This window comes from Pelodiscus sinensis, chromosome 3 (genome assembly GCF_049634645.1).
Source record: "Pelodiscus sinensis isolate JC-2024 chromosome 3, ASM4963464v1, whole genome shotgun sequence".
Taxonomy (NCBI): domain Eukaryota; kingdom Metazoa; phylum Chordata; order Testudines; family Trionychidae; genus Pelodiscus; species Pelodiscus sinensis.
This window is the reverse complement of record NC_134713.1, coordinates 199,670,948-199,688,997: the sequence shown is the minus strand read 5'-3', so window position 1 is coordinate 199,688,997 and position 18,050 is coordinate 199,670,948. Positions and strand designations below refer to the sequence as shown.

At 41.4% G+C, this 18,050-nt stretch overlaps 1 protein-coding gene across 2 annotated transcripts in view; it reads right to left on the bottom strand.

The window, feature by feature from the left end:
* Positions 1-3,244: 3,244 nt before the first annotated feature.
* Positions 3,245-18,050, bottom strand: part of ZC3H6 (zinc finger CCCH-type containing 6) — a 68,383-nt gene continuing 53,577 nt past the window's right edge. For both annotated transcript variants that reach the window (XM_075925894.1, XM_075925893.1), the window contains 3 exons: positions 14,150-14,667; positions 9,660-9,896; positions 3,245-5,661 (listed from right to left, as the gene is read on the bottom strand). In XM_075925894.1, the coding sequence (XP_075782009.1) occupies positions 4,157-5,661; positions 9,660-9,896; positions 14,150-14,667 (2,260 nt within the window). In that variant the 3' untranslated portion in view covers positions 3,245-4,156. The remainder of the gene's footprint in view (positions 5,662-9,659; positions 9,897-14,149; positions 14,668-18,050) is intronic.

The window sequence follows — 18,050 nt, the reverse complement described above, 5'->3', positions numbered from 1 at the left end:
ACATTCTGCTGTATATTTCATGTTATCATAGTCCTGGATGATGACCCAGCACATGTTCCACTTTAAGAGCACCTTAACAGCCGAGTAGACCATATGCAAAGATACCAATGTAAGATTTCTAAAGGTGGCTACAGTATTCAACCCGAGATTTAAGAATTTGAAGTCCCTTTAAAAAATCTGACAGGGATGGGTCTGAAGCATGAACACTCTGATGTAGAAACTACAGAACTCAAACCACTAAAAAAGGAAATCAACCGTCCTCTGGTGGCATCTGACTCCAATAATGAACATGGATCGGTCTGCACTGTTTGGATCATTATCACATAGAACTCATCATTAGCATGTCCTTTGGAATGTGGTTGAAACATGAAGCACGTATGAATCTTGAGCACATGTGGCAAGTGAACATCTTGCAATGCCAGCTACAACAATGCCATGCAAATACCTGTTTTCACTTTTGGGTGATGATGTAAATATGAAGCAGGCAGCATTGTCTCCTGCAAATATAAACAAACTTGTTTGAGAAATTGGGTGAGCAAAAGCAGTAGGATTCAGTGGACTTGTAGGCTTTAAAGTTTTACACTGTTTTGCTTTTGGATGCAGTTATTTTTGCACATAATTCTACATTTATAAGATCAATTTTCATGATAAAGAGATTGCACTACACGTACTTGTATTCAGTGAATTGAAAAATATATTTTATTTTACCATGCAAATATTTATAATAAAATATAAACTGAGCACCCTACACTTTATATTGTGTTGTAATTGCAATAAAAATATTTGAACAAGTGAAAAGCATCCAAAATATTTAGGTAAGTGGCATTCTATTATTTTTAGGAGAACAATAAATCATGATTAATTTCCTTGACAGCCCTAAAAATTAGTAAAAAATGTTGAGAAGTTATGTGGCACCTTAAAATCTTACAAATTTATTTGGGCATAAGCTTTTGTGGGCTGGAACTCACTTAGTCAGCAAAAAATGTGTCCACCGATTTTAAACTTATGGTGAAGCAAACCCAAGAATACACCCCTTGTACATCCAGCTGTAAAACAATTTTTTTTTGCTGATTATTACAATACTGTTGTCATGCTGGCTCTGGCAGACATTTTGAGCATTGACAATAGTTCTATATCTAAAAATCTTTATTAGATCATGCCCTAAGACTGGCAAATGTCCTGCTTTTATCACAAAACCCACAATACCATTTAAACACCCCGCCCAATTTGATCAGCTAATTTAAAGACATGATGGTGAATTCGCGTTGCTAGATGAGCTGTTCTGATGGTTAGTTACATTTGCCATTAAATGTTTTTTAATCTTATTTCCAGTTCCACTTTGACAACTTCAAATGCAAGCCACTGGCTCTTTGCCTCTCTTTGGTATTAAATAACAATCAGACATCTTTTCCCTGTGTAGGTATCTTTTTTAATCAATTAAACAGGCTCAGGTTCTTAATAGTCTCTCACTTTAGGACAAAATCCTCAAATCATTATGGAAGCTTTTCACTCAACCCTCTCTAATAGGGATGTGAAAGTGGAACCGTGTACACACAGTTAACTGATGAGCCTCGGCTCATTGGTCAACCTTCACAGTTACACGTAGGGTCACGGTACACATGGGGAGCCAGCTTAAAAGGTGGTAACCAGCTCCCTGAGTACACCGGCTCCTGGGGATCTGCCTATCCCCGCCCACATGTAACCATGTCACTGCTGACATTTTCAGCCGTTACACAGTTACTTAAACACATTTTAACATCCCTACTCTCTAGTTTTTCAGCATAGTTTTAAAATTGTGGATACTAGTCCTGGACCAAATACTCCAGTAATGGTTTCATTAATGCTATACAGAGGTAATATCACCTCCCTCTTCCTGCTAGATATTTCTAAATATAGCATTAGTCCATTTTGCTACATCACACTGCAAGTTCATATTCATTTGGTTATCCACAATAACCTGTAAGTCCTTCCCAGCATCATAACTTTCCAGAATACAGCCCCTATCAGGTGGTGTGACCTATATTCTTTGTTCTATCTAGATGTAAAAGCCTTGTATTTGGCTGTATTAACATGCATATTGCTTGACTGCACTGAGCTTACAAGGTATTCCAGGTCACTCACCTTTCCAAGTAATTCTTAACTACCCCCACCAATCTGTGTGTCACCTGCAATCTTTATTCGTTTGTATTATTTATATTTTTTCCAGATAATTAGGTGTTATTCATATAGCATTAAGATTCAGAAATTGATCATAAAGTCAAATTGAAAGGCTAAGTTCCTATAAGCAATGTTAACTCTGCCACACAGCACAAATCTAATATTTATCATCAGATTGCCCTCCTGATTTATCTAGGTTCAGTTAAGGCAAGAGAGTAGCAGCACCAGTCTGGACAGGCACAACAGACATTTCAACAGTCATCTATGAGCAACAGTAAGGTGCTGTCCCAACCACAGCATGTCCTAGGCCAAACACCTCGCTAAATGGAAAAGGGAAAAAAGGCCATGAGATACAATGAAAGGGAGTAACCCAAGTGGGCTGGAACCATGATTTCTGCAGCAGAGAAGTCATAAAAATCTAGTTGTTTAAATAAAACAAAAAAACAACCCAACCAGCTATATACCAACCACACTATACCAAACCAGCCCATAGAGAGGAACAAAGGAGACGACAAGGAGTCCTGTGGCACCTTATAGACTAACAGATGTATTGGAGCATAAGCTTTCGTGTCATGTCATGCATCTGACCAAGTGGATTTTTGCGCCCATGAAAGCTTATGCTCCAATACATCTATTAGTCTATAAGGTGCCACAGGACTCCTTGTCGTTTTTGCAGATCCAGACTAACACGGCTACCCCTCTGATAAACGAGACGAGGCAACTATGATCTGAGCTTGCTACTCCACGAGTGCTCAAAGGTCCGCCATCGGAGTGCTGATTGCTCCATATGGAATGAGTTACTATGAATAATCATCCAGATATTTTTAGTTTATATAAACAAACCAACTCCATCTCCCCAAATCCACCCTCCAACTCTCTCTCTTACTAAGAGTCTGACCCTGAAACCATGAATGAACTAATAGTCACTTTGGAGTTGAGAGCTTTGCCTACTAAAGTTCTTGTGGCAGTTGAATGCAGTACAGCAAATTTGATCAGCTCTGCTTCAGACTTGTTCCATTACTGTTTTCTGTATGTTTAACTAGCTGATATTTTAGCAGGCTTATCAATTCAACAGTGACTACCAGACTTTGATTGTATCTTTTAATTTTTTGTTAAAAATGTCATAAAGACACAATGAATACAAGTACTGCAGTTACATCAATACAAAAAAAAAGGAATACAAATTAAGCAGCTGAATACAAAAATACATTGAAATACATGAACACCAAAATGCAAGCTATCGCACTAATTCAGAATTGTGTATGCATGAAAAATTAAATAAACTTTTTTGTATTAGACAACTTAGGTATTCTCCACTTTAACAGTAATGTTTTTCTAGTTATGTACTTCACAATTTCTTCTATATACAGTATAGAATAAAATACTTTAAAAAGATATGACATTTTAACTCCTCAATATGTGATAGGTATCTTTTACACTAAGAATATTGACTGCATGAATAAAAACAATGCCTTACACATCATCTGCTCTGAAAAGGAGGAACAACATTTTCCTTTTACTTCATTTATGTATATTTCAGTTAGTCAGTTTGGCTTGATAGGTAAGACAATCCTTGTCTTAAATAGTCTCTCTCACAGTAATGTACATCATATTGCTTGAATCTATACAATCATACAAAAGTGGCAATCATAATATCTAAATGTTGATTATGAAAGAGACAACTTACACATATACAGGTCTTCCGAGTTGAATTCTTAATGACTTATTTACAATGAAAGTGCTTTTTATCAGATCTAACATGATAGAGGGACTTTTCTACATGTCAATTATTAACCTCCCTGAAATTGGAAAAATATCATAGAAAATACCACAGCTCTGCAAACACTATAGCATACTGTGAAACTGCATGTGGTTCTGAGATTAGCAGCTGAAAAGTGTTGATAATTTAAAAATAAATAAAGCAAATAGGTAAACCAGTTACAAAACAGCAGAAAACTGCAATATTCACAACCGTAAAAAGACTTGAATAAATCAATTGCTAACAAAATGGTGAAGCAGTTGGATCAAAAGTTTTGAAAACCTCTTTTAGTGATTTATCATCAGATTCTGCACTTGGATCGTTATCTTGCATTTGATTTACCTGTCCAGGCTGTCTAACTTGCCTTGGATCACTGTACTGTGGTCTGATCAATCCTGACAAAGCTTGGATAGGAAGATTATGCACTGCTGGTGCAGTACTGGAGTGCTTAGCCTGAGATTTATTGATGCTATTTCCTTTTTCTGAATTGGCCTCTGCTGATCCTTCTGTACTTTTATCCGTATTTGGAACAGACTTCTGTGGCAGCATATCTTCTGACAGAGCAGATTCATTTTTGCTAGTGTTTTTCAGAATACTTTTTTTCTGGTTATCTCCATTCTCTCCTGAATTAATTGGAGTTGGGTCTAATGAAGATGAACTCTGGTCTCTTGGATCATACAAACTAATACCACTAAGTATTGAGCTTGGAGTTCCCAATCTGACACCTGTAGATGATAGCTTGGGTGCATAAGGAGGCAGAACGTCCGGATCAGATTTACAAATTACAGCTTCTGAGGGCTGGGATGAACCAATACCAGATCTAGTTAGACGAGGGTCAAATTTTGGAGGATGAGAATCCTTTGTGATTCCATGATGACCCTCTGTACTAGATAGTCTGTGGAGTCTGGGATCAACATTTTTTTGTAAGCGAGGATCTCCTAATTTGCTTGAACTACTGGCATGCAAATCTGTAGACTGATCCAAATAGCCACTTCTGTTTGTTATATTATTTTTTGCTTTTGCTGCCAGTCTTGGGTCAGCTGGAATTGCATTTGGATGAGGATCGCTTTTTAAACTACGTAACTTATTAAGCCTCTGGTCAGCTATTAGAGGAGGAAGAGGTAAATTAATTGAAGACACTGGATCAGGTTTGGGTAAGGGTATTGGAAGTAGGTCTTCAGGAGCCCATACAATGTGTTTAGCAAAATTTGGTTTGGTCAGGATAATGTCCATTTTAATGTGGCTAAACTGTCTAAGCTGAGATCGTGGATCCCTTAATGTTACACCAGGTAAAGGTTCCAAAGGTATTAAAAACGCTCTCTCTCTCAATTCTCGTTCTCCATCCTCTTCATCATCATCTATTCCTTTCTGCTTGACCTTCACTCCAGTATGTGCATGATGGACATCTAATTTTGTTCCACCAACAGAAGAGCTTGCAAGACCACTTTCATTAACTTTTAACATTCTGGGATCCCGTGCAAGCCTGGGGTCAAAAGATGATGACTCTGTAGGTTTCCTAGTACTGGATCTATGAGTGGACCTCAGCCTTGGATCAACAGCCTGGTTTCCGGTACATTTCTCTTTAGCAAGTCGTGGATCGGTAGGAACCACCACCACATGTTGTTCCGTGGAATGTTGTTGCCGATTCCTAATATTTTCAGTTTGTTTCTTTAAGGTTTTTAATATTGATTTAACACTGCTCCCCTCTTCCTCTTCACTACTGGAGTACCAGTTCACGTTATCATCTAAAAAAAAAAAACCCAAAGATTAGTCAAACAAATGATCACAGGAGATTCAATATGCTTTGAACTAAGTATTGTGGAAGAAAACATTGTCTTCACTCTGCGTTGTGTTTAAGCAACAAGTAGCCAGAGGCAGTTTTATTACGAGCTGCAGCAAGGGAAAAACTGGTTTGGATGGGGGGGAGCCCCCCCCCCTTCTGAGGCAGATCTTCAAATACAAGCAATTATGATGCAGTTTATATACTGTCTATTAGATATAATAACAACAACAATTAGTCTCCTTCCCATTACAAACACCAATGGCTAACAGTTATTTAGTTCCACCCAGATGCTCCTTATCTCAAGGTCCCTGCCACAGTCAGCATTCTATCCTTATCTCCGTATGGAGGCGAGAGGCAAAGGCAGCGTCTAATTACAGATCTCGCGTTCTCAGGCCACAGACTTAGCCTGACTCTTGCTCTCTTGTTAACAAGACCAAGATAGCTGCACACAAATTCCCTTATTCTCTTTTCCTGCCTCCACAGTATAATTTCTTAATAACTGGCTTTTGTCTGATGTTAAGACTTAAAAAAATAAGGTAACAGCAACTATAAATCAGGATCACAGAAATCATTTTAGTTTGCAGAAGTGAGCAAAAAAAAATCTACTTATAATAATTTGATAATACACACTCAATTGCTGCTCTCTCTTATTTTGTATACATCTTTCAATATTTTTGTGGTTAAATATTTTTTCCTGTCAACAATTCTGTTTAATTGATTTCTAATTTTTAATTTAATTCTACAAGGAAAGGAGTCATGCTAAAGCAGTCCATCTGCCACAGCTCTGCTTTGCAGGTGAATTAGTAACACCTCATGATGAACAGTACTGAAGACTACTGGTAGTGTTTATGGTGGCAATACAGGTGCACTTCTATAAACTGAAACTTGCTGGTCCAGCAACATCAGTAGTCCGGAAGGACCGCAGATATTCCAGGATCAGAGTGTCCTGGTGCACTGCGAGGGGTGGGGGACTGGGAGCCTGGTCCGATTTGAGAGGCAGTGGGGGTGGAAGCCAGCACCCTGCTCAGCTGGGCTATGGAAGGAGGAGACCCAGCACATGGCTCAGGTAGGCTGTAGGGTGTGTGGCCCAGGAGCCGGCACATGGCTCAGCTGGGCTGCAGGGAGGAGGGCAAGTGGGAGCTGGTGTGTGGCTCAGCTGGGCTGCGAGGGGAGCAGGCCAGCAGCAGTGGGACCAGAAAAGACTTCTCTTGCTCTGGCAAAATCCCTCATTCGGGTCTAGTCAGGTCCTGAAGGTACTGGACAACGGAGGTCCAACCTGTATTAAATGTATCTTCATCCATTGCCAGGAAGAGATAACCTACCAATGTGGTCTATATCCCAGACCCAGGATCATACCTAGATTATCATGGAGGTCTGAGAATTGTCTTGCCACAGCCTTTTTGATAATCTTGAACAAAACCAGAAGACAGGACATGGAGTGGTAGTTGGCCAGATTGTCAGCACCTGCTGATGATTTCCTGAGCAGTGCCTGCACTAACCCTTCTTAACTGAAGCAGGCCATCTGCCCTCCCTTCAAACAGTCACAGAGTTTAGGCCAGAAGGGACCACCAGATCTAGTATGACTTGCTGTAGCTCACAGGCCACCAACACCACTCAGTGGCCACAGTGTAAACCCAACTGAAATTAGACCAAAATACTATAGCCCACAGGAGACCAGAGTGTGCCACAGAAAGACCAGGGAGGCCAAGGTGCATCAATTCCCAAGACACCTGCAATAGCAAAGAAATGGCTATGCCTAAATAATTTCTGTCAAGTGACCAACACCAACACTCTGAAGAAGAAACCCATCTGTCATTTCTGATGCTTCCAAAGAACCAACCCTCTCACCCCAAATATACTGGGAGAGGAACTGTTTCCTGACACCTGCATATGGCTGGGTGAAGCCCTGATGGCTTTCAAGAATACAAGACACAAACCACGAATGAGCCTCAGGGCTGCTAAAACTCTGACCCTCCTCCCTGACACAGCAAGCAACCCGTTCATATAACTGTACTCATAAACCTGTCCATCTCTCTCTCAGAATTAAGTTGTTTGCATCCGCAACTCCTTTTGGGAGGCTATTTCATAACCTCACCACTTGGATGGACAGAAACCTAATTTCCAGCTTCAATCTGTTCACGGCCACTTTATACCCACTTGTTCTTGGGTATTGTCAGGCATTGTCTTTTAGCTTAATTAGCTCTTCTCTCTTCCTGATGTTTGTCCCCTAACACATTTATAGATAGCCAACTTATCCTCTGCTCAGTTTTTTTTTTGCTAGGCTAAATAAGCCAAGCTCTTTCGGGGTATTTCTACCCTGCAGTTGAAAACTCATGGCTGACACTGGCTCATGGGGCTCAGGCTATGTAAACTTCTGAGTTCAGGCTACAGCCCAAGCTCTGGGACCCAGTAAGATGGGAGAATCCCAGGTTGTAGGTGACATTCTTATTACTAGATCCTACTAGCGGGCTGTACCCACTGCTCGCTGCACTCGCCAACCCCCATCTCTGGGGGCAGGCAGGCCTGACTCTCCCACCAACTGCCAGGGAGGAGAGGACCAGGGCCGCACCACTCCTGGCCTCTTGCCCCCCCTCCTCTCACCCTCCTCCCCCACAGCCAGCCCAGGCCTCTGGGAACACCCCCCCAATCCCCTGCAGCCAGCCCAGGCCTCTTGCCCTCCTGTCCCCCACCTTCCTCTGCAGCCAGCCCAGGCCTCTTGGTCCCTGCCACACCCTCCCCCACAGCCAGCCCAGGCCTCTCAGCCCCCTCTGGTTGGAGAAGGGCTGGGGCTGGGCAGGCTGTGCTCTGAGCTAATGGAGTTAGCAGCAGGGAGGCTGAACGGGAAGGGGCTGCAGTACCCAGAGTGATGTGATGACATCAAATGGTCTGGTAGCACTTCATAGACTAACAAAACATGTAGATGGCATCATGCGCTTTCATGGGCACAGTCCACTTCTTAAGATGACCGGAGTCATCTGAAGAAGTGGGCTGTGCCCACGAAAGCTCATGATGCCATCTACATGTTTTGTTAGTCTATAAAGTGCCACCAGGCCATTTGTTGTTTTGTAAGTTTATCCTGTACAGACTAACTCTGCTACCCCCTGAAGCAGGTGATGACATCATTCTGTTGTCCCACAGGAAATATTTTAATATATAGAGAAAAGTGCCTGATCTTCCATGTTGTACTACTCAGTTTCATTCCACTTCTGTTGCTCCTGTCTTCAATATCATCCAAATCTTCCTGTATACTATTCTGATCCTCATTCTGTATTGAGGATACCTACCAACCTTATACCAACAGCACACTTCATTAGTGCAGTTGTACTTTTGACCCAAGGTGATTAATAAAAATAATGAATAAGACTGGTACGAAGACTACTCAACTCAGTAGACCACCTGTCATGAACTCACTGGTCAATCCCACATCTAATTGGGAACCAGAAGTCCACAATCAGGCAGCAGGAGAGACGCCCCCCTCCCCCCGCTCCCTCCAAAAGGAAGATACAGTACAGTACTGTGTTAAATATAAATTACTTAAAAATAAAGAGAAAGATTAAAAAATGATTTGCGACAGTAAGAAAATTTAAATGGAACAAGCACAAAAACAGTTAAGAGGATCAAAAGGAGCATTTTTCTTCTGCATAGTAAAGTTTCAAAATTCTATTAAGTCAACATTCAGTTATAAACTTATGCAAAAATAACCACAATTTGTTCAGAGTTGTGAACATTTTACAGTTATGATCAATCTCAACTCCCAAGGTGTTTGTAAATCTGAAGCACCCACAGAAAAACTACAGAACAGGTTAGGAAAATAAGTAACTCAACTGGACCCTAAGTAACTCAGCTGGAATTAAAATAAAAGCTTATATAGGAAGAGTGCAATTCAATGAAATATGCACAAAATAAAAACTGGGATAATTATACAAACAATATTTTTTTTGTTTAGAATTTAACAGTCACCTTCATCCTTGCTCATTGCCCTCTGACATTGACTGCTCATTGGCTCACCATCTTCTTGCTGTTTTTGACTAAGTCTTACGAAAAGGGCTTTCTGCATTGCTGGAAGAAAATCCGGTACATTAATAGCAGGTTTATGACCTGTTTTATTGATGCGATCTGACTCACTTCCACCCTTATGTGAATCTTGAACAATGAGATGAGCCTGGTGGTCAGTAAATTCTCCATGCCATGTTCCATCTGTGTGTACAATATTAAAAAACAATCAGCTAATTTACTGGTAACAAATGGCCAACAACATTACAAGGCAATATTAACTGAAATAAATTGAGAATATTTACAAATCTCATCTTATATTGGTTAATCTTTCAAATTGAAACAGGCTAAAACATGACATACAAACTGCAGTCAGCTCTGATTTTTCCCCAATTGAAAAAGCTGCTTAACTGTTTAAAAACTGCTTGTTTGCAGAAAAAAATGTAGAAAAATCATACAATTCTCAAGCTTTCAGATGACTTTGCACATGTATAGTGTGCTAAAATAAGATACAAAGGCATACTGTTCCCTTGGCTAAGGCTAGCTGCTAGAGGAAAAAATCTTCTAGCTACCATGCATGTGTGTGTACCTTGACACCTGACTGGAATACACATGAATAAGCACTCAAAGAACTGTTTTTTAAATGAATATCTGTATGTGCGCAGACTGAAATGCTACATTACAATATTTTAGGACTGCGCTCCAAAAATTAGGAAACAACAGAATTAAGGTTACCTCTTGAACTTTGATTTTGTCTCTGTTAGTATACTTGCATTATGATACAATTTTTTCTAACACTAAATTCTGTTAAGTTATGAAAAGAGGATAGAGCTTCTCTATTGCCTTGATAAATTCGGAAGAGTGAGGGTGAGAAGACAGATTTTACCAGTATGACAAAGTGCCTATGAAAACTCGGTGGGTCCTTCTCTTCACTTCCAGGTGAATTTGCTTGACTCACAGGCTTACAGCAGCCCACAATTTTAGACACCACGCCTAGGGCTTTAGTTTGCTTTTTGCTGAGCTCTTTTCATCATGAGCCAGCATATGGTAAAACGGAGACTAAATGCCACAATCCTTTTCCCCGAGTGGAAATGGGGAGGTGGGTGTTGGGAGGGAAACCCAGGTCTACCCTCTACTTCAGGCTCCAGCTCAGGGCCCTGTAATAGTAGCTTCCTGCGTGAGTCCCTGACACCTGCTATCAGACAGCTCCAAGACCCCCGGGCTACTTCCCCACACTTTCCCCAGCACCTTCCTACTCTCCAGTGCATATTCCTAGTGTTCAGTTGTTGGTTCCTTTCCTCCTAACCTGAGCAGCACCCTCCTCCACCCTCTCAGCTACACGCGTGCCCCAACTGAAGTCAAAGCTTCCTTTATAGCCAGTCTGAACTGGTTTTCTTAATAACCCCCCCCAAGTGTCCTAATTAGCCCCAGGTCTTCCACTGCCCCCAATTGCCTCTGCTGGTACTAAACCAGCCCTTCCCTGTTACTCTGGAAACAGGGGTCTTCTCAGTCTGAGGCTTATATATCTCCCCTCCACTACTTTTTATAGCCTTCTGCTCTGACTGTCACACAAAAAGTACCTGAGGGGTTCACAAAACAGTCATATGAACCCACAAGGTGCTGAAGCAGTCACTCAAACACATTAAACAGAAAAAGCAGATCTTAACTGAGTCTGTGTTGGCATTAAGTTATGAGTAATGAATAACAGGAGTTAAATTGAAAGGCAGTGATATTTAGGTTCACAGTGTATAGTCAGCTGAAAATGAAGCTCTTGAATCTTTTGCAAGTTTTACAAATCAGACAACCAGACTCTGGATATCTTCCAAATACAACAGAGCTTTTTTGATGTAAAATGACTGCTTGGTCTGAAGGGAAAAAAAGATAACCACTAGCTGTTCAGACAAGCTCTCCATGATTCATCTAGATTTAGGCCAAAAGTTAGACTCTGAAGTGAGTTTACTCATCTGTAACAGGAGGGTCCACAAATCTGTATTCTATTTATGGGTACTCATGCACACCAAGCACCTGAGATTGGCGATTCCTAGCAAGTAGTACCTGTGGATGCACAGTTGTTCTCATGTTCTGAACCAAAGGAGTAAGGGGAAGTACAGACTGATGCCTCTCCAGTTCCTCCTTTTTACCATAAATCTACATCATGACCCAGAGCAGTGGGGAAAGAAGATGAATAATAGAATGCAGATAGGGACCACACATTTTGGAGAACCTGTTAAAGGTAAGTAATCTTTATTTCTTCTTTGAGTGCTAGTCCCTAACCACATTCTACACATGGGTGATTGTTCAGTAGTAGTCTAACAACAGGGGTAAGGTGGGAGGAAGAAGCAGCGGGAACAGATCTCTGTATTACTGTTGTCCCCCACAGCTGCATCTTCAGAAATTATGGACTAATAGTGTATTGTTTGTAAATGTATGGTCACAGCTCCAAATACCCACCTTACACATGCCCCCTATAGATAAAACCTCCAAGACATACTACAGAAGTCACTTGTGCTCTAATAAGAGTGGGCTGATGATGCAGCTGGAGATCAATCTAGAAGGCCTCTGAACAGATAATGTTTCTCTCTTTTTGATCGTTCTGCAAAGGCAATCTATAGTTTAGGTGTTTCTGCAAATCATAGAATAATAGGACTGGAAGGGACCTCGAGAGGTCATCGAGTCCAGCCCCCCGCCCTCAAGGCAGGACCAAGCTCCGTCTACACCATCCCTGACAGATGTCTATCTAACCTGTTCTTAAATATCTTCAGAGAGGGAGATTCCACCACCTCCCTTGGCAATTTATTCCAATATTTGACCACCCTGACAGTTAAGAATTTTTTCCTAATGTCCAATCTAAACCTCCCCTGCTGCACTTTAAGCCCATTACTCCTTGTCCTGTCCTCAGTAACCAAGAGGAACAAATTTTCTCCTTCCTCCTTGTGACACCCTTTTAGATATTTGAAAACCGCTATCATGTCCCCCCTTAATCTTCTTTTTTCCAAACTAAACAAGCCCAGTTCATGAAGCCTGGCTTCATAGGTCATGTTCTCTAGACCTTTAATCATTCTTGTCGCTCTTCTCTGTACCCTTTCCAATTTCTCCACATCTTTCTTGAAATGTGGCGCCCAGAACTGGACACAGTACTCCAGCTGAGGCCTAACTAGTGCAGAGTAGAGCGGCAGAATGACTTCACGAGTTTTGCTTACAACACACCTGTTGATACAACCTAGAATCATATTTGCTTTTTTTGCAACAGCATCACACTGTTGACTCATATTCAACTTGTGGTCCACTATGACCCCTAGATCCCTTTCCGCCATGCTCCTTCCTAGACAGTCGCTTCCCATCTTGTATGTATGGAACTGATTGTCCCTTCCTAAGTGGAGCACTTTGCATTTCTCTTTATTAAACTTCATCCTGTTTACCTCTGACCATTTCTCTAACTTGCTACAGTCATTTTGAATTATGTCCCTATCCTCCAAAGAAGTTGCAACCCCACCCAGTTTGGTATCATCTGCAAACTTAATAAGCGTACTCTCTATCCCAATATCTACATCATTGATGAAGATATTGAACAGTACGGGTCCCAAAACAGACCCTTGAGGAACTCCACTTGTTATCCCTTTCCAGCAGGATTTAGCACCATTAACAACAACTCTCTGACTACGGTTATCCAGCCAATTACGCACCCACCTTATCGTGGCCCTATCTAAGTTATATTTGCCTAGTTTATCAACAAGAATATCATGCGAGACTGTATCAAATGCCTTACTAAAGTCTAGGTATATGACATCCACCGCTTCTCCCTTATGCACAAGGCTCTTGTTCTCTGTGAAATCATCTCACCCTTATTGTCTCTCTCAGGCTATGTCTTCACTGTGAGTTCTTCCAGCAGAAAATATGCTAATGAGGGACTCATTAGCATAAGTCACATCATCATTAGCATATTTCCTGCTGTTTCTTTTTGTGCAAAAAGAAACAGCAAAAATTTGCTAATGAGATTATGACTTATGCTAATGAGTCCCTCATTAGCATATTTTCTGCCAGAAGAACTCGCAGCAAAGACATAGCCTAATATCCTGGAACAAACACAGCTACAACTACACTGCATATGTTATCTGTTGAGTACAGAACAAAGCTAAAGGAGTCAGAGGGAAGAAAACTGACTAGCTTGTTTAGCCTGGTGCATTACAACTCTTGAAAATGCTAAGTTTTCAAGTACTAGTCCTAGTGTCTTTATTTCAGTCAGCTCCACAGAATGGTTCTCTGCTAGATTTTTTTCTTTTTTGCAAGTTCTAGAATCTTTTTTCTTTTGTAAAGAAGGTTGCTTCACAATATTTTTAAAGACATATCTCAAACAGGCTAATTTTTTCTAATATTTCTCTCGATTGTTCTAGATGTGCAGTAATAACTCCAGAAACAGGAACACCAAGGAATAAAAACAATCTTGAACATAAACTTACCTCCTGTGTTATTAGCTGGCTGAAAGCTATGTACAGCTTGGTGTGAATAATAATTGTCATAGAAATCAGCTGGGTTCTGAATGGATTCATAATTGATATTCTGCTGTCGTTCACCAGGAATCTGCTGATACAGTGGGCCTGGCGGGCAATGATTCTCTCTGGATATATTCATCATATGTCCTTGAACTCCTGGAGTGTTGTATGGTGCACCAATGCCTGGTGGTGTTAAAGGTGGACCAGCTTGTGCTTGAATTGGTATGCCGGTTTGACCCTGTGGTCCTAAAAAGCCTGGTGGAACAGGTTGCAAAGGAGGGCTGTGTGGCATTGCTGGACCTTGAGGCCCTGTACATGGGTGATGCCCAGGAGAACCTGGGTGCATTACTGGTCCATTATGTCCTTGTGGTATGCTGGGACCAGGCCCTGGACTTGACCCTGGATTATACATATGCTGAGGATGTGGGTCATTTCCTTGAAACTGTGGTCTTGGTGGTGATGTGCTGTTATAGAAAGCTGGTGGCCTGTAAGTAGAAAATCGACAAGTAAAGGACAAGTACATATACATCCTACACAAAACCAGATTGTAGTACACATAACTTATACCTTTTTAAAATGCAACATTAAACAAAAAAGACATTTTCCTCTCCTAACCACACTCTTTTAGAAGTTTGGAATGACATCTGTCTTCCACAATGTTTCATCCTGCCCCTAGAGTAAACAAGTCACCACTTTACTAAGTACAATGTGGAAAGGAATGACTGCCTTTACAGCAGAGGAAAAACAGGAAGCAGTGAAAACTAGTACAGAGAAACCCAAAATGATAAAGATCGGAAACTGGACAGCAGATGCAAACGTATACATGGATGGAAAAGAAATTGAAATGGTAGAAGTGTTGTGCTCTCCGGGGAACATGATTACACTTGAAAGTAGTAAACCTCCTGTGAATGAGACATGTACACTGTCTGGAGAGTGGGAGACATGCTAAACAAATACTGAATTGGGTACCTAAAGGAGAAAATCCAAGGAAGAAGATGGTAAACAAAGGATAATTACTACGCTAGCAGGCAACCGTATCAGGAGAGAAACTGGACTACCTGATGTGTCAGCTACACAGGATAAACTAAGATCTAAGGTAAACACCGCACTTAATACTGCAAGATATCTTCTATTAACTTTAACCTGCATCAATATCACCAATGTTTGGATATGAACAGATCTGGGAACTGTATTTTCTTAGTCAAGTAGTTCTTCAGACCATCAGGGAATGATTACAGTTTTTCCAAACTATAATGCACATGTGGGGAACCTTTTTTGAGTGGGGGAGGGGGGAAGAAAGGGGGCGCTGATCCACAGAAAAATCAGTTGAGGGCTGCTGCACACAAATAAGAAGCAAAAGAAAAAAACTCATCTCTAAGGTGGCCCTCAACTGAGGAGCAGAAAGACATTCCCCAAACATACCAGAGCCTTCGGGGACAAAGCCAGTAGATTTTATATGCTCCAGCCCCACGAGGGGACAGTGGGGAGACTGAAGCACGAGCACAGGTTTCCCAATGCCGGGGGGAAACCCCAACCCATGGGGGCTGGAACCAGGCAAGCTGAGGGCCGCATCCTTAGGTTCTCCACCCGTTATAATGGCTTTTCTTACCATTTGTTTTATTTCCTGAAGAGCAGCTCTGCGTAGCTTGAAAGCTTGTCACTTTCACCAAGAAAAGCTGGTTCAATATATTACCTCACCCACCATGTGTCTCTAACATCATGGGACCAACATGGATATAAAAGCACTGCAAACAATACTCCCCCCCCCCCCCCCCAAAAGGAGTAGGGGAGTTCCAACAACTCCCGAGAACAATGCTGCCTGGAGCCATGTACTCCCTTAGAGTCACCAATGGCAGAATGGTCAAGGGTGAGGTTCCAGACACAGTGTGATTCACGGAGGCTTCAATGGCAGAGAAGATGGAGAATAAATGCAAAATGGAATTGAAACGGTTGTGTAATGTTACACAAGCGTGTAGGCTGCAGCAGACAGGCTGCAGCAGACAGAGGATTTCCAGTTTTCATTGTGTCCATGCCATTGGTTTCAACCTGTCAAGGACAGTGTGGTAATTGTTGTGCACCAGTCTCCCCACTTTAAAAGAAGTCCTGCACAGGCATCTTCCAGTTTTGGGAAAAGAACACCTGCATAAGTCAAAGTCTGACAGTGATCAGCGATGGGAACAGGACAGTGAGACATGAAAGTTCCTAGTCAGAGACCGACACACAGGTGGTGGGTATGTGTTTCAGTTGTCTTGCTCGAGGACTGGGGCAGGTCGAGCATCTCGGCTGTTGCACCCATGACTGAGCAGTCCTCTTCAGCATGCACTCTGCTCACCACACATGGAAAGGGGGCTAGAAACAGTGCCCTAGAAATAGTCTTGCCTCTTTTCCTCGTGGCTAGATAGCTGCATCCACCAGGATCACCACCCCAGCCGTCGAAAATGTAAGAAACTTTTCAACTTTGGAGCCTGGAACACACATACCCTGATGGACAACTCAGACAGTGACTGATCAGAGCAACATGCAGCTATCATTGCTCATTAAATGAATTGGTTGAACATCTATAAACAGTAAGGTGGCAAAATTTGCAGATGATACTAAACTGCTCAAGATAGTTAAGACCAAAATAGACTGTGAAGAGCTTCAAAAAGATCTCACCAAACTAAGTGATCGGGCAAACAAAATGGCAAATGAAATTTAACGTTGATAAATGTAAAGTAATGCACATTGGAAAAATAATCCCAACTGTACATACAATATGATGGGGACTAATTTGGCTATACCTACTTGAGAGAGAGAGATCTTGGAATCACTGTGGATAGTTCTCTGAAACATCTACTTAACGTGCAGTGGCAGTCAAAAAGCAAAAAGAATGTTAGGAGTCATTAAAAAAGGGATAGAGAATATGACAGAAAATATCTTATTGCTTCAATATAAAACCATGCTATTCTCACATCTTGAATACCGAGTACAAATATGGTCGCCTCATCTCAAAAAAGATACATTAGCATTGGAAAATGTTCAGAAAAGGGCAACAAAAATGATGAGGGGTTTGGAGTGGGTCCCATATGAAGAGAGATTAAAAAGACTTGGACTTTTCATCTTACAAAAGAGGAAACTAAGGAGGGATATGATAGAAGTCTGTAAAATCAAGACTGGTATGGAAAAAGAGAATAAGGAAAAGTTATTTACTTATTCCCACAATATAAGAACTAGGGGGCAACCAAATTAAATTAATAGGCAGCAGGTTTAAAACAAACAAAAGGAAGTTTTTCTTCACTCAGCGCACAGTCAACATGTGGAACTCCTTGCCAGAGGATGTGGTGAAGGCTAGGACTTTAACAGGGTTCAAAAAAGAGCTAGATAGATTCATAGAGGTTAGGTCCATCAATGGCTATTAGCAAGGATGGGTAGGAGTGGCATCCCTAGCCTCTGTGTTTCTGGAACTGGGTGACAGGAGAGGGATTACATGAGGAATACTTCTTGTGTTCCCTTCCTCTGGGGCATCTGGTATTGGCCACTGTGAGCAGACAAGATACTGGGCTAGACTGATTGTTGGTCTGACCCAGTATGGCCATTCTTATGTTCTTAAATGGTGAAACGAGAAAATGCAAAAACTTCAAATATTTTGTGAATACCCAAAATGCATGTGGTTTTATTTAGTGCTATTAAGGCTGTTTATGGGCCAACTTGTCATGGCATGAACTACCTTCGCTCAAAGGATGGAACAAAACTTTTGAAGTGCAATGAAGCCATTAATTTTTGCTGGAAAGAACTTTTTAAAGATTTTCTTAATCATAATTCCATGGTTGCAGATGAAGTTATTGAGCAAATCCCCCAACAACCTTCTAGGGATGAGCTCGGAAACCCT